This window comes from Salvelinus fontinalis, chromosome 25, assembly GCF_029448725.1.
Source record: "Salvelinus fontinalis isolate EN_2023a chromosome 25, ASM2944872v1, whole genome shotgun sequence".
Taxonomy (NCBI): Eukaryota; Metazoa; Chordata; class Actinopteri; order Salmoniformes; family Salmonidae; genus Salvelinus; species Salvelinus fontinalis.
In genome coordinates, this window is record NC_074689.1 from 35,567,723 (window position 1) to 35,592,523 (window position 24,801).

The 24,801-nt window shown below is 49.2% G+C and overlaps 1 protein-coding gene across 1 annotated transcript; it reads left to right on the forward strand.

Moving 5' to 3' along the window:
- The first annotated feature begins 365 nt into the window (after positions 1-365).
- LOC129823235 (SUMO-specific isopeptidase USPL1-like) lies at positions 366-24,076 on the forward strand. The gene is made up of 9 exons (XM_055882118.1): positions 366-507; positions 843-1,014; positions 2,039-2,161; positions 4,326-6,954; positions 7,248-7,358; positions 8,998-9,133; positions 15,169-15,294; positions 20,366-20,526; positions 20,940-24,076. Exons 2-9 carry the CDS (start codon positions 955-957, stop codon positions 23,186-23,188), a joined length of 5,595 nt encoding a protein of 1,864 aa, XP_055738093.1. The 5' UTR covers positions 366-507; positions 843-954; the 3' UTR covers positions 23,189-24,076.
- Positions 24,077-24,801: the final 725 nt, after the last annotated feature.

Sequence of the window (24,801 nt, forward strand, 5' to 3'; positions counted from 1 at the left end):
AGCAATTATTCACATTATGAATAGGCATATAATCTTATATTATCATCAAATGTATTAAATGGATTAGATTTCATAATTATTATTATTATTAAATACAAAGTCCTCATCACACCAGTCAAGTCATTGGTACTCTAGGCTATATTACCGGTTAGCTAGCAAAACATATATTTTTCAGACCTCTAGGCCTTCACAGTGTCTGTGTGTCGCAGCTACTTGAATCTGCTGTTCTTCTCGATTTGAATCACATTGCACAAGTCTAGACAATACGGTGTAATACATTTGTCTGGCCTGTGGGAGGCGGTACACCAACGGCTTGTTTCCTCGTTCGAAAGGGGGAAGGTAAAGTTTGCTACACAACCGGCGTCAAGCCCCCAACCGGAAACTAAACGTTTCGACCACGATAGAGGGATGCGCATGGAAAGCGACACACCACATCACCGGCAGGAGTTTATTAATTATTGTGATTACTATCGTCTCTAAATTGAATAGAGTAGGCTCTTTATCGAGGTAAGTTAAATAATAGCCAGGTTTGAGGTCCAGCGCATTCTCGAACTACTCGGTAGCTAGCTAACGTTAACTTGCATTACTAATAAGCTAGCTATCCACCACCACCTTAGATTAGCAAGCTAGCTAACGATGGTATTTTTGTGTTACGAGTTCCATACGGTATCACAGCAGCAATGAATCCATGTATGATCATATGAACTGTATTTTGACATTTATTATTAACAATTGTGGACGTACCTAACGTTAAGCCATATTAGCGTGCGATCCAAACGTAATGCCAACGTTTTACTACGTTAACTTTGCCAATGTGCTGTCTTCCCCCCCCTCCCCTGTAGCCCTTCATGCGGAGGAGGTGAGCCTGGTTGGTCACAGGGATATGGTAATGTATAGTGACTAGCGCTGGACACAGACAGCACTGGACAACAAGGAACAGCAGATTTGCCTGTGATGAGTTGCGAAGGCACTGGTTTGGGGGCCCTGGGCCCACTTGCAGGGTATTGGGAAAAAGTCAGTCGAACTCATTTGTCTTCCTCTCCTCTCCTCTGACTGTCACTTGTGCAAAGCTATTTTGGTTTTAAGGATTTATATTGGGTATAATCTCCTTATTGTAACCAAATCAAAAAAATCCAACTAAAGAATACTCAAATGAAAATTGGAAATCTTTGTTTTCAAAAGGCGAAACATTTGTGTGGATGTTATTTTTTTTAGGGTTATATCAGTTGATATGCCGCCTGGTACATTGCACATAATTCATGTCTCTGTGAACTCCTACTCAAATCGAATGAACTTCATTATGATTGGACTGGACTCAGTAATATTAAGCTGTGATACTCGCTCTAACAAACTCAATGATCCTGTGTACTCTGACCTGATACTCCAGTGTACTATATGACATTGACATATTATCTAAATATCTTATAATCAATGACACTGTATTCGATACACTTAAACAGGGGTGGGAAAACTCCAGTCCTCGAGGGCCTGATTGGTGTCACCTTTTTCTCCATCCCCAGCAAACACAGCTGATTAATCACATTGCCTGGTTCCTCTCTAGGTTTCTTCCTAGGTTTTGGCCTTTCTAGGGAGTTTTTCCTAGCCACCGTGCTTCTACACCTGCATTCTAGCTGTTTGGGGTTTTAGGCTGGGTCTCTGTACAGCACTTCGAGATATTAGCTGATGTACGAAGGGCTATATAAAATAAACTTGATTGAATTCTAAAGTGAAGATCCCGATTTAGGTGATTATTGGAGTCAGGTGTGTTAGCTGGGGGCAAGACTGTGACACCCGAGGACTGGAATTACCCACCCCTACACTAAAGCACTAAATTATACTTAGAAAGATATTGAATGATATTCTATGTTACTCAATGATACTGTATAACACCGATACTCAACTGTACTCAATTATGCTGTACGATGCTCTGTGATGTGTTACGTTATGTTGTCTCCTAGGCGACTAAGCTGCCCTCCCCTCCTGATATCGATCAAGTTATTAACATATTCTTTGTTGTCATAACGATTGGTCCCTGCAGATCCAGGAGCGCTCAGCCTCGTTGGAGACCTGTCCGTGGTGTGCTGCTAAAGGGCAGACTCGGGCTCTGCGTTCCTATAGGATCAGCATCCAGGAGGTCATCACCCTCTGCACTGACCCACAGGTAGGCTAACGCTCACACACACTGACCCACAGGTAGGCTAACGCTCACACACACTGACCCACAGGTAGGCTAACGCTAACGCACACTGACCCACAGGTAGGCTAACGCTAACGCACACTGACCCACAGGTAGGCTAACGCTAACGCACACTGACCCACAGGTAGGCTAACGCTAACGCACACTGACCCACAGGTAGGCTAACGCTAACGCACACTGACCCACAGGTAGGCTAACGCTAACGCACACTGACCCACAGGTAGGCTAACGCTAACGCACACTGACCCACAGGTAGGCTAACGCTAACGCACACTGACCCACAGGTAGGCTAACGCTAACGCACACTGACCCACAGGTAGGCTAACGCTAACGCACACTGACCCACAGGTAGGCTAACGCTAACGCACACTGACCCACAGGTAGGCTAACGCCAACACACACTGACCCACAGGTAGGCTAACGCCAACGCACACTGACCCACAGGTAGGCTAACGCCAACGCACACTGACCCACAGGTAGGCTAACGCCAACGCACACTGACCCACAGGTAGGCTAACGCCAACGCACACTGACCCACAGGTAGGCTAACGCCAACGCACACTGACCCACAGGTAGGCTAACGCCAACGCACACTGACCCACAGGTAGGCTAACGCCAACGCACACTGACCCACAGGTAGGCTAACGCTAACGCACACTGACCCACAGGTAGGCTAACGCTAACGCACACTGACCCACAGGTAGGCTAACGCTAACGCACACTGACCCACAGGTAGGCTAACGCTAACGCACACTGACCCACAGGTAGGCTAACGCTAACGCACACTGACCCACAGGTAGGCTAACGCTAACGCACACTGACCCACAGGTAGGCTAACGCTAACGCACACTGACCCACAGGTAGGCTAACGCTAACGCACACTGACCCACAGGTAGGCTAACGCTAATACACACACACAATCAGCACAACATCAACAAAAACAATGGGGTATTTCACAAAGCAGGGCCAATGGGTGAGGATCAAAGACACCCATTTTGATTGTCTGAAACAAGATGCCCGTTTTGAGTAGTTTCCTGTAAAAACATTGTTTCGGTGTCTTGTCCTGTGTCTGGGTTGGCTTTGTTGTCCGGCGTAGTGGCAGTATTAGGAGGGACTTGAGGCACGGGTGAATTCTGTTACTGTTGGTAGTAAATGCAGTCAGACACTTTGCTAAAGTGTCCTTTCACTGTCCTCCTGCTAAAGTGTCCTTTCACTGTCCTCCTGCTAAAGTGTCCTTTCACTGTCCTCCTGCTAAAGTGTCCTTTCACTGTCCTCCTGCTAAAGTGTCCTTTCACTGTCCTCTTGCTAAAGTGTCCTTTCACTGTCCTGCTAACGTGTCCTTTCACTGTCCTCCTGCTAAAGTGTCCTCCTGCTGAAGTGTCCTTTCACTGTCCTCCTGCTAAAGTGTCCTTTCACTGTCCTCCTGCTAAAGTGTCCTTTCACTGTCCTCCTGCTAAAGTGTCCTTTCACTGTCCCGCTAAAGTGTCCTTTCAGTGTCCTCCTGCTAAAGTGTCCCCCCGCTAAAGTGTCCTTTCAGTGTCCTCCCGCTAAAGTGTCCTTTCACTGTCCCCCTGCTAAAGTGTCCTTTCACTGTCCCCCTGCTAAAGTGTCCTTTCACTGTCCCCCTGCTAAAGTGTCCTTTCACTGTCCTCCTGCTAAAGTGTCCTTTCACTGTCCTGCTAAAGTGTCCTCCTGCTAAAGTGTCCTGCTAAAGTGTCCTCCCGCTAAAGTGTCCTTTCACTGTCCTCCCGCTAAAGTGTCCTTTCACTGTCCTCCCGCTAAAGTGTCCTCCCGCTAAAGTGTCCTCCTATCAAAGTGTCCTTTCACTGTCCCCCTGCTAAAGTGTCCTTTCACTGTCCCCCTGCTAAAGTGTCCTTTCACTGTCCTCCCGCTAAAGTTTCCCCCTGCTAAAGTGTCCTCCTGCTAAAGTGTCCGTTCAGTGTCCTTTCACTGTCCTCCGTTATAGAGAGTGGATGTTGTCCTTGGCCTCACCTTGAAAGAGAGAGTGAATACAAGTTCTAGGTTGAAGTTCCTACCCGTTATAATCATTTATTAGTTCAGCGCCGGTTCTTGCCTTAAATAACAAATTTGTTCTTAATTGACCTCTACCCTCTGACCTCCCCTACAGTGCCTGTTTCCCCTGGTCTCCAGGCCCCTGGAAGATGTGCTGGCCAGCCTCGTACCCCCTCTACCCCAAACACAGACGGGGAGGAAGAGGAAGAGTCCCAGTGTGTTGGAGAACGGAGACTCTGTACCTTCCCCCAAAAGCGCACGATCAGAGGAGGCCGTGTCACAGAATGAGAGTCGCCCAGTCGTCAGGATCACCAGCGCCAAACTCAATGGGGAAGACTGCTTTAATAAGACGAAGCGCACGACGCCAGTACAGAAGGAGAGAATCAGCCAATCAGAACCCACAGACATGGAGCTGGTGGATAAAACCCTTCCTGAGACCGAGAGGGGAGGGGCCAATGGATACCACAAGGATTCTGATTGGCCGATCCCAGAGGAAATGGACCAGAAAGTCCTAGATGAGGATGAGGAGGGAGAAGATGGTGTCTTTCTCCCAGAGGAGGCTACACCTACTTTAGACAAGGGGTTTCCTCTCCCAGAGAAGACTTTACCTACGTCACAACTGGCAGTGTCTTTTGTAGACGCTGAGTCTGCACCGAAGGAGGTTATCTGTCCCTTAGACAGGGCTGTTTCTGCCCCAGAGAAGACTTTATCTGTCTCTCGGGTAGCTGTTTCTGCCCCAGAGACGATTTTACCTCCCTTACACTTGGCTGTTTCTGCCTCAAAGAAGAATGTGGCTGCGCTAGAGAAAGCCTTGGACACATGCGTAACTGTCCCTAATTTACAGGACACCGTCCGTCTCCTAGAGGCTCTGATTGCACCAGGGGAGGCTGTCTCTCTGCTAGAGGAGGCTCTACCTGTCCCAGGGGAGGCTGTCTCTCTGCTAGAGGAGGCTCTACCTGTCCCAGGGGAGGCTGTCTCTCTGCTAGAGGAGGCTCTACCTGTCCCAGGGGAGGCTGTCTCTCTGCCAGAGGAGGCTCTACCTGTCCCAGGGGAGGCTGTCTCTCTGCCAGAGGAGGCTCTACCTGTCCCTGGGGAGGCTGTCTCTCTGCTAGAGGAGGCTCTACCTGTCCCAGGGGAGGCTGTCTCTCTGCCAGAGGAGGCTCTACCTGTCTCAGGGGAGGCTGTCTCTCTGCCAGGGGAGGCTGTCTCTCTGCCAGAGGAGGCTCTAACTGTCCCAGGGGAGGCTGTCTCTCTGCCAGAGGAGGCTCTACCTGTCCCAGGGGAGGCTGTCTCTCTGCTAGAGGAGGCTCTGCCTGTCCCAGGGGAGGCTGTCTCTCTGCTGGAGGAGGCTCTACCTGTCCCAGGGGAGGCTGTCTCTCTGCCAGAGGAGGCTCTACCTGTCCCAGGGGAGGCTGTCTCTCTGCCAGAGGAGGCTCTACCTGTCCCAGGGGAGGCTGTCTCTCTGCTAGAGGAGGCTCTGCCTGTCCCAGGGGAGGCTGTCTCTCTGCTGGAGGAGGCTCTACCTGTCCCAGGGGAGGCTGTCTCTCTGCCAGAGGAGGCTCTACCTGTCCCAGGGGAGGCTGTCTCTCTGCCAGGGGAGGCTGTCTCTCTGCCAGAGGAGGCTCTAACTGTCCCAGGGGAGGCTGTCTCTCTGCTAGAGGAGGCTCTACCTGTCCCAGGGGAGGCTGTCTCTCTGCTAGAGGAGGCTCTGCCTGTCCCAGGGGAGGCTGTCTCTCTGCTGGAGGAGGCTCTACCTGTCCCAGGGGAGGCTGTCTCTCTGCCAGAGGAGGCTCTAACTGTCCCAGGGGAGGCTGTCTCTCTGCCAGAGGAGGCTGTCTCTCTGCTGGAGGAGGCTCTACCTGTCCCAGGGGAGGCTGTCTCTCTGCTAGAGGAGGCTCTGCTTGTCCCAGGGGAGGCTGTCTCTCTGCTTGACGAGGCTCTACCTGTCCCAGGGGAGGCTGTCTCTCTGCCAGAGGAGGCTCTACCTGTCCCAGGGGAGGCTGTCTCTCTGCCAGAGGAGGCTCTAACTGTCTTAGAAGAGGCTTCACCTGGCATGAAGGAGGGTCTAAGTGTCTTACAGAAAGAGGAGGAGGAAGACGAGGTTCTAATCTCCTTGGAGAATGAGGAGGAAGATGTCGCTACACCTGTGGCCTTAGAGGCTGTGTCTATACCTGCCGTGATTGAGGTTGTCCCTGCTTTAGAGAAAGATGAGGAGGATCTGCCTGTCTTTGACGAGGAAGAGAAGATACAGGAGGTGTGTAGACCCTGCAGTGTGGACCTCAGTCAGAGCAAAGTGTCTGAGGGTCACGTTGCAGGTGATGATGAAGATGATGGTCCTATCAGAGCTAAAAGAAGAGCTCACAACACCCGACAACTAAGCGACGAGGAACGGGAAGTAAGCGTCCAAGAGGATGTGGAAGCCCTGACACCGCCGCCGAAAAAGAAAAGGGGCAGGCCAAGAAAGACTCATATTATTAAATACACGCAGGAAGTGTTGCCCGACTTTGACCCGGAAGTGATCTCGACGGGCGAGTTGGTCCCAGTTCCCGGACCTCACCTGTTCTGGAAGAATGAGCACGGTCTGGGTTGGCTGGACACCTTGCTGGTATCGCTGGTCCACTGTCGCACCCTGAGGGACAGGCGACCCATCAAGAGACCCACTGTATGTCAACCTGTCTGGGATCTGTGTGAGAGGTACGACCGAGCCTGTAGTCTCAGCACAGCCTACCAACACACTGGCGCAGGTGGGTGGACATATATATTATTTATGTTTTATATATTTCTATCTGTTTACTAAGGTGGATTTGAATTGATGTACCACATTGGCAGCTAAGAGCTGAATATCTATTTGGAACGGGACAGACCAATACAGCTGCCGTCAGCAGAATCTCTTTTTCTTCTCAATCTGACACTGGACAGCATTTTCCCACTTTCCAGAGATGTCTTAAACAAGTGTTTTTTGTTGGTGTGGGGGGGGGGGGGGGGTCGTACATGAATATCTACACCTAATGTGAGTCTGTCTCTCACCTCTCACCAGACGGTGTCGTCAGAGTGCCCTCTGTGGTGTTACAGAGGCTGCAGACTGAGATGCAGGCCATCAGGACGGCCATCTTTAAACTGGTGGAGCCTCGACTGAAATGTAAACTGGGTAAGAATCTGCTCGCATACGTTTTGAAGAATGGTTGGCCCTTCTCCCTCCCCCCCCAGGGGGGGGGGGGGGGAGTCAAACCCCACAATCCTGACGCTGCGAGAGCCATGCTCTTACCAGCTGAGCCGTACAGGACAACCAGAGGTTTCCTCTTGTGGTATCTATACGGAGGGGAAAATGTAACACTTTTCAGGCATTAATTCACTCTTTTGATCTCAAAATAGGTCATTCGTGAGAAGAGAACTTTGCGACGGTGGTCTATCACTCTGTCTGCACCCTTCGTTAATAAGTCTGTTATAATCTCTACCCGGCACAGCCAAAAGAGGACTGGCCACCCCTCATAGCCTGGTTCCTCTCTAGGTTTCTTCCTAGGTTCTGGCCTTTCTAGGGAGTTTTTCCTAGCCACCGTGCTTCTACACCTGCATTGCTTGCTGTTTTGGGGGTTTTAGGCTGGGTTTCTGTACAGCACTTTGAGATATCAGCTGATGTACGAAGGGCTTTATAAATACATTTGATTTGATTGTATTGTATCACCCCTTGACCAATGAAGGAGAGTCTTCTCCCTGTGTGATCACATCCATCTCTGTGGTCGTTAATGACTGAGCACAGGGTGCTTCCCGACTGCGTCCTCCAAATAGAACAGCGGGGTTCAGAGTGATGTCAGAATGAGGGGTTCATCCAATAACACGTGTGACCTGCTCAAAATCACTGACAAGTTTTGGTCCTGCCTCTCCTCCTCGGGGCTGACTCCTGACCTCACCCTGACTCCTGACCTCACCCTGACCTCACCCTGACCCCTGACCTCACCCTGACCCCTGCTGTGTTGTCTCCTCTCCTGCAAGTCAGAATGAGAGGCTAGTTTTGGTCCTGCCTCTCCTCCTCGGGGCTGACCCCTGACCTCACCCTGACCCCTGACCTCACCCTGACCCCTGCTGTGTTGTCTCCTCTCCTGCAGGTCAGAATGAGAGGCTGGTTTTGGTCCTGCCTCTCCTCCTCGGGGCTGACACCTGACCTCACCTTGACCCCTGACCTCACCCTGACCCCTGCTGTCTTGTCTCCTCTCCTGCAGGTCAGAATGAGAGGCTGGTTTTGGTCCTGCCTCTCCTCCTCGGGGCTGACACCTGACCTCACCTTGACCCCTGACCTCACCCTGACCCCTGCTGTCTTGTCTCCTCTCCTGCAGGTCAGAATGAGAGGCTGGTTTTGGTCCTGCCTCTCCTCCTCGGGGCTGACCCCTGACCTCACCCTGACCCCTGACCTCACCCTGACCCCTGCTGTGTTGTCTCCTCTCCTGCAGGTCAGAATGAGAGGCTAGTTTTGGTCCTGCCTCTCCTCCTCGGGGCTGACACCTGACCTCACCTTGACCCCTGACCTCACCCTGACCCCTGCTGTCTTGTCTCCTCTCCTGCAGGTCAGAATGAGAGGCTGGTTTTGGTCCTGCCTCTCCTCCTCGGGGCTGACACCTGACCTCACCTTGACCCCTGACCTCACCCTGACCCCTGCTGTCTTGTCTCCTCTCCTGCAGGTCAGAATGAGAGGCTGGTTTTGGTCCTGCCTCTCCTCCTCGGGGCTGACACCTGACCTCACCTTGACCCCTGACCTCACCCTGACCCCTGCTGTCTTGTCTCCTCTCCTGCAGGTCAGAATGAGAGGCTGGTTTTGGTTCTGCCTCTCCTCCTCGGGGCCGACTCCTGGGCCTCTCCTCTCTTCCAGCATGCGTATGACTGGCAGTTTCAGTGTATCTCAACGACTTGCCAGCATGCCACCAAAACCAAGTAAGAGCCGTCGTTAACTTGTTGGACCTAGATTAAACCTCGTCTTGGACTAAAGAAGCACTTTCAATGGAGAATATATAAAATGTTATTGGTCACAGTCACATGGTTAACAGATGTTAATGCGAGTGTAGTGAAATGCTTGTGCTTCTAGTTCCGACAGTGCAGTAATTTCTAACATGTAATATAACAATTTCACAACTACTACCTGATACACACACATCTAACGGGGTGAATGAGAATATGTAAATGTAAATATATGGATGAGCGATGGCCGGACGGCATAGGCAAGATGCAGTAGATGGTATAAAATACAGTATATACAAATGAGATGAGTAATGTAAGATATGTTAACATTTTTAAAGTGGCATTATTTAAAGTGACTAGTGATCCATTTATTAAAGTGGCCAGTGATCGGGTCTCAGCGTAGGCAGCAGCCTCTCTGTGTTAGTGATGGCTGTTTAGCAGTCTGATGGCCTTGAGATAGAAGCTATTTTTCAGTCTCTCGGTCCCTGCTTTAATGCACCTGTACTGACCTCGCCTTCTGGATGATAGCGGGGTGAACAGGTAGTGGCTCGGGTGGTTGTTGTCCTTGATTATCTTTTTTTGGACTTCCTGTGACATCCATTTCTCGATCAGTGATTTAGTGATCAATATCCTCATTAGTCGTCATCCTAGAAGATCTGTTTTTGACAACTTCTTTATTTTTCATGGTAGTCCCACTGCAATACTGTCGACTCCCACTGCAATACTGTAGACTCCCACTGTCGACTCCCACTGCAATACTGTAGACTCCCAGTGCAATACTGTAGACTCCCACTGTCGACTCCCACTGCAATACTGTCGACTCCCACTGCAATACTGTCGACTCCCACTGCAACACTGTCGACTCCCACTGCAACACTGTCGACTCCCACTGCAACACTGTCGACTCCCACTGCAACACTGTCGACTCCCACTGCAATACTGTCGACTCCCACTGCAACACTGTCGACTCCCACTGCAACACTGTCGACTCCCACTGCAACACTGTCGACTCCCACTGCAACACTGTCGACTCCCACTGCAACACTGTAGACTCCCACTGTCGACTCCCACTGCAACACTGTCGACTCCCACTGCAACACTGTCGACTCCCACTGCAACACTGTCGACTCCCACTGCAACACTGTCGACTCCCACTGCAACACTGTCGACTCCCACTGCAACACTGTCGACTCCCACTGCAACACTGTCGACTCCCACTGTCGACTCCCACTGCACTACTGTCGACTCCCACTGCACTACTGTCGACTCCCACTGCACTACTGTCGACTCCCACTGTCGACTCCCACTGCACTACTGGCGACTCCCACTGCACTACTGGCGACTCCCACTGCACTACTGTAGACTCCCACTGCACTACTGTAGACTCTGTCACATGAACCTAATGGCCAATCAGAGGGCAGATATATCTGCCTCTTCCCCCTCCTCCTACTTTCAGCGGACAGATCACCTGGCCTTTAGCAGCATCCTACACAGACACAACACGCTGCTGAGATAGGCTGCAAAAGAGAGAGGGGAAGGCTGATAGGCTGCAAAAGAGAGAGGGGAAGGCTGATAGGCTGCAAAAGAGAGAGGGGAAGGCTGATAGGCTGCAAAAGAGAGAGGGGAAGGCTGATAGGCTGCAAAAGAGAGAGGGGAAGGCTGATAGGCTGGCAAAAAAGAGAGAGGGGAAGGCTGATAGGCTGGCAAAAAAGAGAGAGGGGAAGGCTGATAGGCTGGCAAAAAAGAGAGAGGGGAAGGCTGATAGGCTGGCAAAAAAGAGAGAGGGGAAGGCTGATAGGCTGGCAAAAAAGAGAGAGGGGAAGGCTGATAGGCTGGCAAAAAAGAGAGAGGGGAAGGCTGATAGGCTGGCAAAAAAGAGAGAGGGGAAGGCTGATAGGCTGGCAAAAAAGAGAGAGGGGAAGGCTGATAGGCTGGCAAAAAAGAGAGAGGGGAAGGCTGATAGGCTGGCAAAAAAGAGAGAGGGGAAGGCTGATAGGCTGGCAAAAAAGAGAGAGGGGAAGGCTGATAGGCTGGCAAAAAAGAGAGAGGGGAAGGCTGATAGGCTGGCAAAAAAGAGAGAGGGGAAGGCTGATAGGCTGGCAAAAAAGAGAGAGGGGAAGGCTGATAGGCTGGCAAAAAAGAGAGAGGGGAAGGCTGATAGGCTGGCAAAAAAGAGAGAGGGGAAGGCTGATAGGCTGGCAAAAAAGAGAGAGGGGAAGGCTGATAGGCTGGCAAAAAAGAGAGAGGGGAAGGCTGATAGGCTGGCAAAAAAGAGAGAGGGGAAGGCTGATAGGCTGGCAAAAAAGAGAGAGGGGAAGGCTGATAGGCTGGCAAAAAAGAGAGAGGGGAAGGCTGATAGGCTGGCAAAAAAGAGAGAGGGGAAGGCTGATAGGCTGGCAAAAAAGAGAGAGGGGAAGGCTGATAGGCTGGCAAAAAAGAGAGAGGGGAAGGCTGATAGGCTGGCAAAAAAGAGAGAGGGGAAGGCTGATAGGCTGGCAAAAAAGAGAGAGGGGAAGGCTGATAGGCTGGCAAAAAAGAGAGAGGGGAAGGCTGATAGGCTGGCAAAAAAGAGAGAGGGGAAGGCTGATAGGCTGGCAAAAAAGAGAGAGGGGAAGGCTGATAGGCTGGCAAAAAAGAGAGAGGGGAAGGCTGATAGGCTGGCAAAAAAGAGAGAGGGGAAGGCTGATAGGCTGGCAAAAAAGAGAGAGGGGAAGGCTGATAGGCTGGCAAAAAAGAGAGAGGGGAAGGCTGATAGGCTGGCAAAAAAGAGAGAGGGGAAGGCTGATAGGCTGGCAAAAAAGAGAGAGGGGAAGGCTGATAGGCTGGCAAAAAAGAGAGAGGGGAAGGCTGATAGGCTGGCAAAAAAGAGAGAGGGGAAGGCTGATAGGCTGGCAAAAAAGAGAGAGGGGAAGGCTGATAGGCTGGCAAAAAAGAGAGAGGGGAAGGCTGATAGGCTGGCAAAAAAGAGAGAGGGGAAGGCTGATAGGCTGGCAAAAAAGAGAGAGGGGAAGGCTGATAGGCTGGCAAAAAAGAGAGAGGGGAAGGCTGATAGGCTGGCAAAAAAGAGAGAGGGGAAGGCTGATAGGCTGGCAAAAAAGAGAGAGGGGAAGGCTGATAGGCTGGCAAAAAAGAGAGAGGGGAAGGCTGATAGGCTGGCAAAAAAGAGAGAGGGGAAGGCTGATAGGCTGGCAAAAAAGAGAGAGGGGAAGGCTGATAGGCTGGCAAAAAAGAGAGAGGGGAAGGCTGATAGGCTGGCAAAAAAGAGAGAGGGGAAGGCTGATAGGCTGGCAAAAGAGAGAGGGGAAGTGAATATATCAACATGGTGATTGTACTGCTGGATGAGAGCCCAGTCTTTTTTAAAAGAGGAACGATAGGAATCGAGTTAGAAAGTGAGTCATGAATGGAAACAAACGTTTTAACTCAGCGAACTCCCTTCCTGTAGTGTTTGTGGATTGGTCGTAATGTGGCTCTGAGAATCCGCTACCGATGTTCCAATCACAGACAGCGGTTATTGGGAGACATTTTCTCAGTGCAAAGAGACAAAATAACAGTGTAAAGTTATTGTTGTGATTATGACTTTTTAAAAGAAATTAGGTCCAGTAACTACAACTGCGTTGTCAAGAGGGGGGGGGGGGGGGGGGGTCGCTAAAATGTTTGGCTGCCAAGGTGTGGGGGGGGCTGCTGCATGTTGCTTACGCAGACCAGCGAAACACTGCGGCCTCTCGTGAACATGGGAAGCTGAGTCTCCATGTTGAACTGGTCTTTTGAATGGCAACGACATGGAGGGAAATGTTGACAGAAATGGCGAGTGTACAAGATGTCAGAGAACCGACTCATTGGTACCAGAGGGTCTGTGTTAGTGGTGCCGTCAGCTGTCTGTTCACCCTGCAACCACCCGACTATATAGTGAATATCTCAGGCCCTCACCAGACCCACTAATATAGAAAATACACGCTACAGTCAGACAGACCACATTTTTAATATATTTTTCTTTTAACAGGCCTGGGGTACAACAGTTATATGGAACGATTAGGATATGTTTTCGCTTATAATTTCTGATGTTTTGATAGCCTATTTAATTTCTGGTATTTTGGTAGGCCCTTTCACAATCTCTCAAGATGCTGATAAAGACAACACCTCTACAGGACGGTGTCTAAAAGCCGTTCACAATCTCTCAAGATGCTGATAAAGACAACACCTCTACAGGACGGTGTCTAAAAGCCGTTCACAATCTCTCAAGATGCTGATAAAGACAGCACCTCTACAGACGATATCTAAAAGCCGTTCACAATCTCTCAAGATGCTGAAAGAAAGAAATCATATTTCTTCTGTTCCTGAGTCAAAATGTAGTCTACATTTGGTGTATCATTTTACTGCAATAATTAATTCTGCAGGAGTTCATATTAAGGCTATGTGAGAGGTTATAGATCCAAAGTCAGTGCCCAGATTTCAGTTTCCATTTAGCCCATCTAAACAGAAGGCTACAGTTCCCTGTATGTGCCATAGGCCTATTTGAAGTCCCGTCTTGTGACTGTCGAATTTGTGTAGCGCCTCTCACAATAATCACACATAACATAGCCGCAGCGTAGCCGTAGCGTAACGTAGCCGTAGCGTAGTCTTAATGTAGCGTAGTCTTAATGTAGCGTAGCCGTAACGCAGGCGTAGCCGTAACGTAGCCGTAACGTAGCCGTAGCCATAACGTAGCCGTATCGTAACGTAGCCGTAACGTAGCCGCAGCCGTAGCGTAACGTAGCCGTATCGTAACGTAGCCGTAGCGTAACGTAGCCGTAACGTAGCCGTAGCGTAACGTAGCCGTAGCGTAACGCAGCCGTAGCGTAACGCAGCCGTAGCGTAACGCAGCCGTAGCGTAACGCAGCCGTAGCGTAACGCAGCCGTAGCGTAACGCAGCCGTAGCGTAACGCAGCCGTAGCGTAACATAGCCGTAGCGTAACCTTAATGTAGCCGTGACGTAGTCGTGATGTAGCCGTAGCCTTAATGTAGCGTAGCCGTCGCCGTTACGTAGCCTTAATGTAGCGTAGCCGTCGCCGTAACGTATCCTTAATGTAGCGTAGCCGTCGCCGTAGCGTAGCCTTAATGTAGCGTAGCCGTAGCGTGCCGTAGCGTAACGTGGCCGTAACGCAGCAGTAGCGTAGCCGGCACTGCTATCATCCTCTTTTACCTTTTCAGCAAATCTTTTCTAATCATTACTTTCCGTCCCTCCCTTCTCTTTATTTTCAACTCAACATTTTGCAGCTTTTCTCTTACAGAATTAAACGCTGACATTGTCCTTTTTGCCACCATGGATCAACGTTAACTTTTTCTGCCCAATCCCGAAAGCACTGGGCGATTGGCGTGTCGACTACTTGGTGCAGTTAGGCCCTAAATCTTAGAGTTACGCACTTATGCCAGATAATGAAAGATAAACCTCAATGTAGCCTATAGTGTCACACCCTGACCATAGAGAGTTTTTATTCTCTGTTGGTTAGGTCGGGGTGTGATTAAGGGTGGGTTATCTAGGTGAATTCTATTTCTATGTTGGCCTGGTATGGTTCCCAATCAGAGGCAGCTGTTTATCGTTGTCTCTGATTGGGGATCATATTTAGGCAGCCATTTTCCCCTTTGTGCTTTGTGGGATCTTGTCTAGGTATAGTTGCCTGTGAGCACTACTCTGAGCTCCACCTTTCGTTTTGTTGTTTTGTTCCTTGACGTTTTCTATTCCAAAATAAAGGATGGAAACATACCACGCTGCATCTTGGTCTACTCCTTATGACGAACATGACATGTAGATATAAAATGAAAAACAATTCAACTTGAAGGGATTATTTTCTCATTATTTATTCAACCCGTCAGCCCTTCATCCACACAATATTTAACGACCCTAAACCCCCCCCACCCCGCAGATAAAACCGCCGTTTATGAGTCAACACACACACACACACACACACACGTCACTAGTGTGTGTCAGTATTCAGAGGAAGAAACACAAACTATGAAATGTATTTTTCTTTCAGATGTGAGAAGACTCTCACCACTTTCACCAAGGTGGTTACTGATTGGCACCCTCTCAATGCTGCCAACCAATCACGTTGCAGCAAGTGTAATAAGTCGAAGCAAGCCAGGCTGTTGGTGCTGGAGAGGTGAGGGCGCGACCTTTAACCTTTTCATACCTGGTGCGGATCTCAACCGGGGATTGGGGGGGGGGGGGGTCAATTTCCGTTTTCAATTCAGGAAGTAAATGAAATTAAAATTTATATTTCCAAATTGAAAAGAAAAACCTCATAGAAAAACAATGAGGAACTTTCAATTCAGTGGAGAATTACTTTGAACCCTGACCCTAACAGTCAAGTGGATTCTTCTCAGGAACTTCCCAGGAAGTCTATTCTATTTATTCTATTCTCTATATGTCTCTGTTCTCTCTCTCCGTGTCTATTGTCTCTGTTCTCTCTCTGTGTCTATTGTCTCTGTTCTCTCTCTCCGTGTCTATTGTCTCTGTTCTCTCTCTCCGTGTCTATTGTCTCTGTTCTCTCTCTGTGTCTATTGTCTCTGTTCTCTCTCTGTGTCTATTGTCTCTGTTCTCTCTCTCCGTGTCTATTGTCTCTGTTCTCTCTCTCCGTGTCTATTGTCTCTGTTCTCTCTCTCCGTGTCTATTGTCTCTGTTCTCTCTCTCCGTGTCTATTGTCTCTGTTCTCTCTCTGTGTCTATTGTCTCTGTTCTCTCTTCGTGTCTATTGTCTTTGTTCTCTCTCCGTGTCTATTGTCTCTGTTCTCTCTCTGTCTATTGTCTCTGTTCTCTCTCTGTGTCTATTGTCTCTGTTCTCTCTCCGTGTCTATTGTCTCTGTTCTCTCTCCGTGTCTATTGTCTCTGTTCTCTCTCCGTGTCTATTGTCTCTGTTCTCTCTCTCCGTGTCTATTGTCTCTGTTCTCTCTCTCCGTGTCTATTGTCTCTGTTCTCTCTCTCCGTGTCTATTGTCTCTGTTCTCTCTCTCCGTGTCTATTGTCTCTGTTCTCTCTCTCCGTGTCTATTGTCTCTGTTCTCTCTCTCCGTGTCTATTGTCTCTGTTCTCTCTCTCCGTGTCTATTGTCTCTGTTCTCTCTCTCCGTGTCTATTGTCTCTGTTCTCTCTCTCCGTGTCTATTGTCTCTGTTCTCTCTCTCCGTGTCTATTGTCTCTGTTCTCTCTCTCCGTGTCTATTGTCTCTGTTCTCTCTCTCCGTGTCTATTGTCTCTGTTCTCTCTCTCCGTGTCTATTGTCTCTGTTCTCTCTCTCCGTGTCTATTGTCTCTGTTCTCTCTCTCCGTGTCTATTGTCTCTGTTCTCTCTCTCCGTGTCTATTGTCTCTGTTCTCTCTCTCCGTGTCTATTGTCTCTGTTCTCTCTCTCCGTGTCTATTGTCTCTGTTCTCTCTCTCCGTGTCTATTGTCTCTGTTCTCTCTCTCCGTGTCTATTGTCTCTGTTCTCTCTCTCCGTGTCTATTGTCTCTGTTCTCTCTCTCCGTGTCTATTGTCTCTGTTCTCTCTCTCCGTGTCTATTGTCTCTGTTCTCTCTCTCTCCGTGTCTATTGTCTCTGTTCTCTCTCTCTCCGTGTCTATTGTCTCTGTTCTCTCTCTCTCCGTGTCTATTGTCTCTGTTCTCTCTCTCTCCGTGTCTATTGTCTCTGTTCTCTCTCTCTCCGTGTCTATTGTCTCTGTTCTCTCTCTCTCCGTGTCTATTGTCTCTGTTCTCTCTCTCTCCGTGTCTATTGTCTCTGTTCTCTCTCTCTCCGTGTCTATTGTCTCTGTTCTCTCTCTCTCCGTGTCTATTGTCTCTGTTCTCTCTCTCTCCGTGTCTATTGTCTCTGTTCTCTCTCTCTCCGTGTCTATTGTCTCTGTTCTCTCTCTCTCCGTGTCTATTGTCTCTGTTCTCTCTCTCTCCGTGTCTATTGTCTCTGTTCTCTCTCTCTCCGTGTCTATTGTCTCTGTTCTCTCTCTCTCCGTGTCTATTGTCTCTGTTCTCTCTCTCTCCGTGTCTATTGTCTCTGTTCTCTCTCTCTCCGTGTCTATTGTCTCTGTTCTCTCTCTCTCCGTGTCTATTGTCTCTGTTCTCTCTCTCTCCGTGTCTATTGTCTCTGTTCTCTCTCTCTCCGTGTCTATTGTCTCTGTTCTCTCTCTCTCCGTGTCTATTGTCTCTGTTCTCTCTCTCTCCGTGTCTATTGTCTCTGTTCTCTCTCTCTCCGTGTCTATTGTCTCTGTTCTCTCTCTCTCCGTGTCTATTGTCTCTGTTCTCTCTCTCTCCGTGTCTATTGTCTCTGTTCTCTCTCTCTCCGTGTCTATTGTCTCTGTTCTCTCTCTCTCCGTGTCTATTGTCTCTGTTCTCTCTCTCTCCGTGTCTATTGTCTCTGTTCTCTCTCTCTCCGTGTCTATTGTCTCTGTTCTCTCTCTCTCCGTGTCTATTGTCTCTGTTCTCTCTCTCTCCGTGTCTATTGTCTCTGTTCTCTCTCTCTCCGTGTCTATTGTCTCTGTTCTCTCTCTCTCCGTGTCTATTGTCTCTGTTCTCTCTCTCTCCGTGTCTATTGTCTCTGTTCTCTCTCTCTCCGTGTCTATTGTCTCTGTTCTCTCTCTCTCCGTGTCTATTGTCTCTGTTCTCTCTCTCTCCGTGTCTATTGTCTCTGTTCTCTCTCTCTCCGTGTCTATTGTCTCTGTTCTCTCTCTCTCCGTGTCTATTGTCTCTGTTCTCTCTCTCTCCGTGTCTATTGTCTCTGTTCTCTCTCTCTCCGTGTCTATTGTCTCTGTTCTCTCTCTCTCTGTGTCTATTGTCTCTGTTCTCTCTCTCTCCCTCTCCGTGTCTATTGTCTCTTGTCTCTGTTCTCTCTCTCTCCGTGTCTATTGTCTCTGTTCTCTCTCTCCGTGTCTATCGTCTCTGTTCTCTCTCTCCGTGTCTATCGTCTCTGTTCTCTCTCTTTGTGTCTATTGTCTCTGTTCTCTCTCTGTGTCTATTGTCTCTGTTCTCTCTCTCCGTGTCTATTGTCTCTGTTCTCTCTCTCCGTGTCTATTGTCTCTGTTCTCTCTCTGTGTCTATTGTCTCTGTTCTCTCTCTGTGTCTATTGTCTCTGTTCTCTCTCTCCGTGTCTATTGTCTCTGTTCTCTCTCTCTCCCTCTCCGTGTCTATTGTCTCTTGTCTCTGTTCTCTCTCTCTCCGTGTCTATTGTCTCTGTTCTCTCTCTCCGTGTCTATCGTCTCTGTTCTCTCTCTTTGTGTCTATTGTCTCTGTTCTCTCTCTGTGTCTATTGTCTCTGTTCTCTCTCTCCGTGTCTATTGTCTCTGTTCTCTCTCTGTGTCTATTGTCTCTGTTCTCTCTCTGTGTCTATTGTCTCTGTTCTCTCTCTCTGTGTCTATTGTCTCTGTTCTCTCTCTCTCCCTCTCCGTGTCTATTGTCTCTTGTCTCTGTTCTCTCCCTCTCCGTGTCTATTGTCTCTTGTCTCTGTTCTCTCTCTCTCCGTGTCTATTGTCTCTGTTCTCTCTCTCCGTGTCTATCGTCTCTGTTCTCTCTCCGTGTCTATCGTCTCTGTTCTCTCTCCGTGTCTATTGTCTCTGTTCTCTCTCTCCGTGTCTATTGTCTCTGTTCTCTCTCTCCGTGTCTATTGTCTCTGTTCTCTCTCTTTGTGTCTATTGTCTCTGTTCTCTCTCTTTGTGTCTATTGTCTCTGTTCTCTCTCTCCGTGTCTATTGTCTCTGTTCTCTCTCTCTCCGTGTCTATTGTCTCTGTTCTCTCTCTCCGTGTCTATTGTCTCTGTTCTCTCTCTCTCCGTGTCTATTGTCTCTGTTCTCTCTCTCTCCGTGTCTATTGTCTCTGTTCTCTCTCTCTCCGTGTCTATTGTCTCTGTTCTCTCTCTCTCCGTGTCTATTGTCTCTGTTCTCTCTCTCTCCGTGTCTATTGTCTCTGTTCTCTCTCTCTCCGTGTCTATTGTCTCTGTTCTCTCTCTCTCCGTGTCTATTGTCTCTGTTCTCTCTCTCTCCGTGTCTATTGTCTCTGTTCTCTCTCTCTCCGTGTCTATTGTCTCTGTTCTCTCTCTCTCCGTGTCTATTGTCTCTGTTCTCTCTCTCTCCGTGTCTATTGTCTCTGTTCTCTCTCTCTCCGTGTCTATTGTCTCTGTTCTCTCTCTCTCCGTGTCTATTGTCTCTGTTCTCTCTCTCTCCGTGTCTATTGTCTCTGTTCTCTCTCTCTCCGTGTCTATTGTCTCTGTTCTCTCTCTCTCCGTGTCTATTGTCTCTGTTCTCTCTCTCTCCGTGTCTATTGTCTCTGTTCTCTCTCTCTCCGTGTCTATTGTCTCTGTTCTCTCTCTCTCCGTGTCTATTGTCTCTGTTCTCTCTCTCTCCGTGTCTATTGTCTCTGTTCTCTCTCTCTCCGTGTCTATTGTCTCTGTTCTCTCTCTCTCCGTGTCTATTGTCTCTGTTCTCTCTCTCTCCGTGTCTATTGTCTCTGTTCTCTCTCTCTCCGTGTCTATTGTCTCTGTTCTCTCTCTCTCCGTGTCTATTGTCTCTGTTCTCTCTCTCTCCGTGTCTATTGTCTCTGTTCTCTCTCTCTCCGTGTCTATTGTCTCTGTTCTCTCTCTCTCTGTGTCTATTGTCTCTGTTCTCTCTCTCTCCCTCTCCGTGTCTATTGTCTCTTGTCTCTGTTCTCTCTCTCTCCGTGTCTATTGTCTCTGTTCTCTCTCTCCGTGTCTATTGTCTCTGTTCTCTCTCTGTGTCTATTGTCTCTGTTCTCTCTCTGTGTCTATTGTCTCTGTTCTCTCTCTCCGTGTCTATTGTCTCTGTTCTCTCTCTCTCCCTCTCCGTGTCTATTGTCTCTTGTCTCTGTTCTCTCCCTCTCCGTGTCTATTGTCTCTTGTCTCTGTTCTCTCTCTCTCCGTGTCTATTGTCTCTGTTCTCTCTCTCCGTGTCTATCGTCTCTGTTCTCTCTCCGTGTCTATTGTCTCTGTTCTCTCTCTGTGTCTATTGTCTCTGTTCTCTCTCTCCGTGTCTATTGTCTCTGTTCTCTCTCTCCGTGTCTATTGTCTCTGTTCTCTCTCTCCGTGTCTATTGTCTATTGTCTCTGTTCTCTCTCTTTGTGTCTATTGTCTCTGTTCTCTCTCTCCGTATCTATTGTCTCTGTGTCTTTACCTGTTTATTCAGTTAGTGCACATGGAGGAGGAGAGGAGACGAGTGTTGTCTCTCCTGACATTTCCTGTTTCCTCCAGGCTGTCTCCTGTGTTTGTGCTGCACTTTGCGGAAGGTCTCCCTGACAACGACCTCGGTGTGTACTCCTTCACCTTCCAGCAGCAGAGATACTCCATCACCACCGTCCTACAGTACGACCAGCCACTCAACCATTTAGTCAGCTGGATACGCAGACCCGACGGTCAGTTGGACTTTAAAATGTAGCGTCTGTTTCAACTCATTTTCGTATAACTTGTAATTTGTCCCCTCGGGCGATTCCGATTTAGTATCGTCGTCGTCGTCATTGTTATTTACTGGTCACTGAGTGGATTTGTGTTATTTTGATTGATTCTTCCATTATCAATGGATAGAAACAAATCTAGATTTTTATAACAAAGTCAGTTTGTCCAATAATGTGTCGCGTTTTATAAGAGTGCCAATCGGTCGGACTCTTTACGTTGTGTTAAAAGACACGGACACCAGAAATACCTTCAATAATACATTTATTTATCCCAGGGATTCAGCACCGTCCTACTGGTCTGAGAGTGAGCATGAGAACCATTCCTCTGTGACTAGTAACTGTGTATTAATTCCTTACCTTCTCTCATCCAACAGGATCGTGGTTAGAGTTTGACGACCGGAAGCATCCGGACTGTGTCTCGCACACCCAGCTGCCGGTCCCTCCTAGAGAGATCCACGTTGTCTTCTGGGAGTTGGAGACGGAGCGTCCCCACAACACACAGACACCCTGCACTTCTCATCCCGAAAACCCGACGAGCACTTCCTTGATAGAGAAAGAACTGAAGCAACCTCTCCTAGCCAAGCTCTTTGTCGTTAATCAGTCTCTAGAATGTTCTCAGACGGTCTCTGATGATGCGAACGCTGACATGGACGCCACCATAACTGCCGACTATATAGATAACCATATGGACACAACATTAAGGAATAACGTAGACTCTCCCATCGTCATCGGTTCCACCTCCGTGCTCGCTGATGTATCGCTCCAGTCCGGGTCTCACGACCTCTCTCTGCCCCGCCCTCTCGATGACACGGCCGTTGTCGAGGCGCTGACAGTGTCTGACGATACCGACACCACGGTGACAGCCGGTGACCCGTCCATCGGCTCTGCCACGCCGTTCGACACCTTCGAAGGCCTCTCCCGCGATGACATCGTCACCCTGACACTCGTAGAGGTCAAAGTTGACTCTGAGAGCAGGCCGTTGGACTACATCACCGCGGCTCCCAAACAAAATGGAAGAGACGTCTGCTTTCTGTCTGCTCCTAGATCTGAGACCGAGACCCCCCCATCTGCCCACGAAATACCCACTGAATCTGAAACGCCCTCCGAAACGGACGATGAAGACCTCGTCGAAAGGCCAACGTCCCCCGATACGGCCAGTGAGTTTCTCCCTGACAGCAGTGACGGTCCTTCTGAGACGGACTCTGAAGAAGTCACTCCCAGTCCTCCCAAGATCAGGAGAAGCCACAATAGACCTAAAATGGCGTCCAACACTCCAGTTGCTGCAGCAGCAACAACACCAATGGCACTTCCTGGAAACTGTGGTGAAATAATCCTGCCTTCCGTCGTATCTATGATGTCAACGTCATATGTGGAACCACCAGAGTTCCCTCCCTCTCCCCCGCCCCACCCTAAAACCCCCATTACCTCCAGCTCTCTGCAGAGCACACCTGGTCCCTCTCCCCCACCCCACCCCAAAACCCCCATTACCTCCAGCTCTCTGCAGAGCACACCTGGTCCCTCTCCCCCACCCCACCCCAAAACCCCCATTACCTCCAGCTCTCTGCAGAGCACACCTGGTCCCTCTCCCCCGCCCCACCCCAAAACCCACTGGTCGTACCATCTCAGCCAGAGACAACCCAGTCAATTGAATCATTCAACACCCAACCGGTTCCAGCAGCTTTCACAGAGCCGGCAGACGCCCAACCCAGACGCCAGGCTGAAGAAGCCTCCGCCTCTCCCCAAAACCAGACTCAGTAAGGAGGACAACGAGGCCCTGCCGGTGAAGGCTGCCGAGATGTACGGAGGGTTCCAGGCCAGGAGCAGGAACGTAAATACAAACATAAACAATGTCTCTTCCAAGACTTCACCTCCAACCCAGCACCTCTTTCAAAGAATTGACCCTCAAAATGGCATCTGGAAGACACCAAGTCAGCCTGGCGACTTCGCCTCGCGAAGACCCCCCATCGACAACACTACAGCAGCGTATCCTATCGTGACCTCACTTCCTCCTCCTCCGGGTGTCACGGAGCTCCATAAAATCTCTTCCTCCAGGAATCAAGGCCCCGGTGGCCAGGTCACGAAGGATCCGGCCGGCCTCAGTGAGACAGAAACCCTCAGGTACAAGCTGCTGAAGAAGCTGAAAGCCAAGAAGAAGAAACTGGAGAAGCTGAATCAGATGTTGGGTTACCAGGGAGCTGCAGGAGGACAGGAAGTGACCCGCAGACCAGACTGCGCCGACCTTCGCTCCCCTTCTACTGTTAGCTCCAGTACCTCCGCCTACGACAGCCCTGCTTACGATGAGTTCTTCGCCGACCTTCTGTCGCCCGCGACGACTGCCAGCAATCTATCGCCGGACAGCACGGGCTTCCTGGATATGCTCACCACCAATGGGCAAGAAGCGGGAGGGAACTTGGCGTGTGGGGGGAATGCGATTGGTGGAGCCTCGCAGGTGGTGACCCCTGCGACCTTACAACCGGCCAATCACGGTGTAGTAATGCCACTGCCCGGTCTAGATGAGCCAATCATGACCTCCGGTGATAACTTCCTGGAGGAGTTCATATCGGGGTCGGCCAATCAGCAGATGGAGACGGAAGCCCTCAGTGCTTTCGACCTGTTCTTTTAGACGTCGTTAGCAGATCCTAGACCTGTGGTTATCTGCTTACCCAACCCCTGAGCTTAGCTCAGATCAGCGACGACATCTCAGGAGTCTCCCAGATGTCTCTCTGGTCCTGTATTTTCAGATCCTGTTCAATGAAAGGATTCTCATGTCTAATTCGTTGACTAGATAGGAAAAGAGTTGCCAGTTTAGATGTAGACAGTTGCTAGGAGAAACGTCATGCTAGTACTCCTTTCAGTCGTGTGTGTGTGTGTGTGTGTGTGTGTGTGTACATGGCATCAGTGGGTAGTTCTCTTATTGGCAGCATGTTGTCACACACGGTGGAATCTTAACAGTTGGCCATTGAACATAAACACTCCCATGTCATTCATGTATTCACTTGTTTACGAAAGAATGTCGAAGTTGAATACGGTTTAATGTTGATACTCATTGAAGCTTTGTCCAAAAAACACCACCTATTCCCTATATAGTGCACTATATTTTGACCAGGTTCCTATAAGGTCCTCCAAGTGAAAAAAATAAAAAAAAATAGACAGATTGAGGCTTTTTAAACGAATGTGATATATATATATAGTTTGTTTCAGAGTATTCTGTAAAGTTAATAGGCGAGTGGTCTGATCCTTCTTCGGAATGTTCCGAAGGAAATCATGATCATTTTGCCTTTTTTTATTTTCGTTTTGTCTGAACGACTTAAAATCCTGAACTAGGATGAAAAGCCCGACGACGAGGATAGAAGGTTCGTGTTTTTAGTGGTGGTTGGGACTCTTCATCTTGTTCATCAGTTGTTTTGAATGTCATTTCTTTAGTAATACTAAAGGGACAGTTGTAGAATGTTGTACAGGATTGGAGACTGTATATAATTCTAATAAAAATCAAATGCTTTCTTTACACGGAGACCTTGTCTGAGCCGGTATCTTAATATTTGAGTCTTGCTGTATTTTAACCCCCCCCCCCCCCTCCCCGGACAGGATCATTGTTGGTCCCAAGGCCTTTTCCCTAATCTTTTATTTTTTGTTGGTATGGTAACAAGTGGGAATATACACTGCTCAAAAAAATAAAGGAAACACTTAAACACACAATGTAACTCCAAGTCAATCACACTTCTGTGAAATCAAACTGTCCACTTAGGAAGAAACACTGATTGACAATAAATTTCACATGCTGTTGTGCAAATGGAATAGACAAAAGGTGGAAATTATAGGCAATTAGCAAGACACCCCCAAAAAAGGAGTGATTCTGCAGGTGGTGACCACAGACCACTTCTCAGTTCCTATGCTTCCTGGCTGATGTTTTGGTCACTTTTGAATGCTGGCGGTGCTCTCACTCTAGTGGTAGCATGAGACGGAGTCGACAACACACACAAGTGGCTCAGGTAGTGCAGCTCATCCAGGATGGCACAATCAATGCGAGCTGTGGTAAGAAGGTTTGCTGTGTCTGTCAGCGTAGTGTCCAGAGCATGGAGGCGCTACCAGGAGACAGGCCAGTACATCAGGAGACGTGGAGGAGGCCGTAGGAGGGCAACAACCCAGCAGCAGGACCGCTACCTCCGCCTTTGTGCAAGGAGGTGCACTGCCAGAGGCCTGCAAAATGACCTCCAGCAGGCCACAAATTTGTGGGGG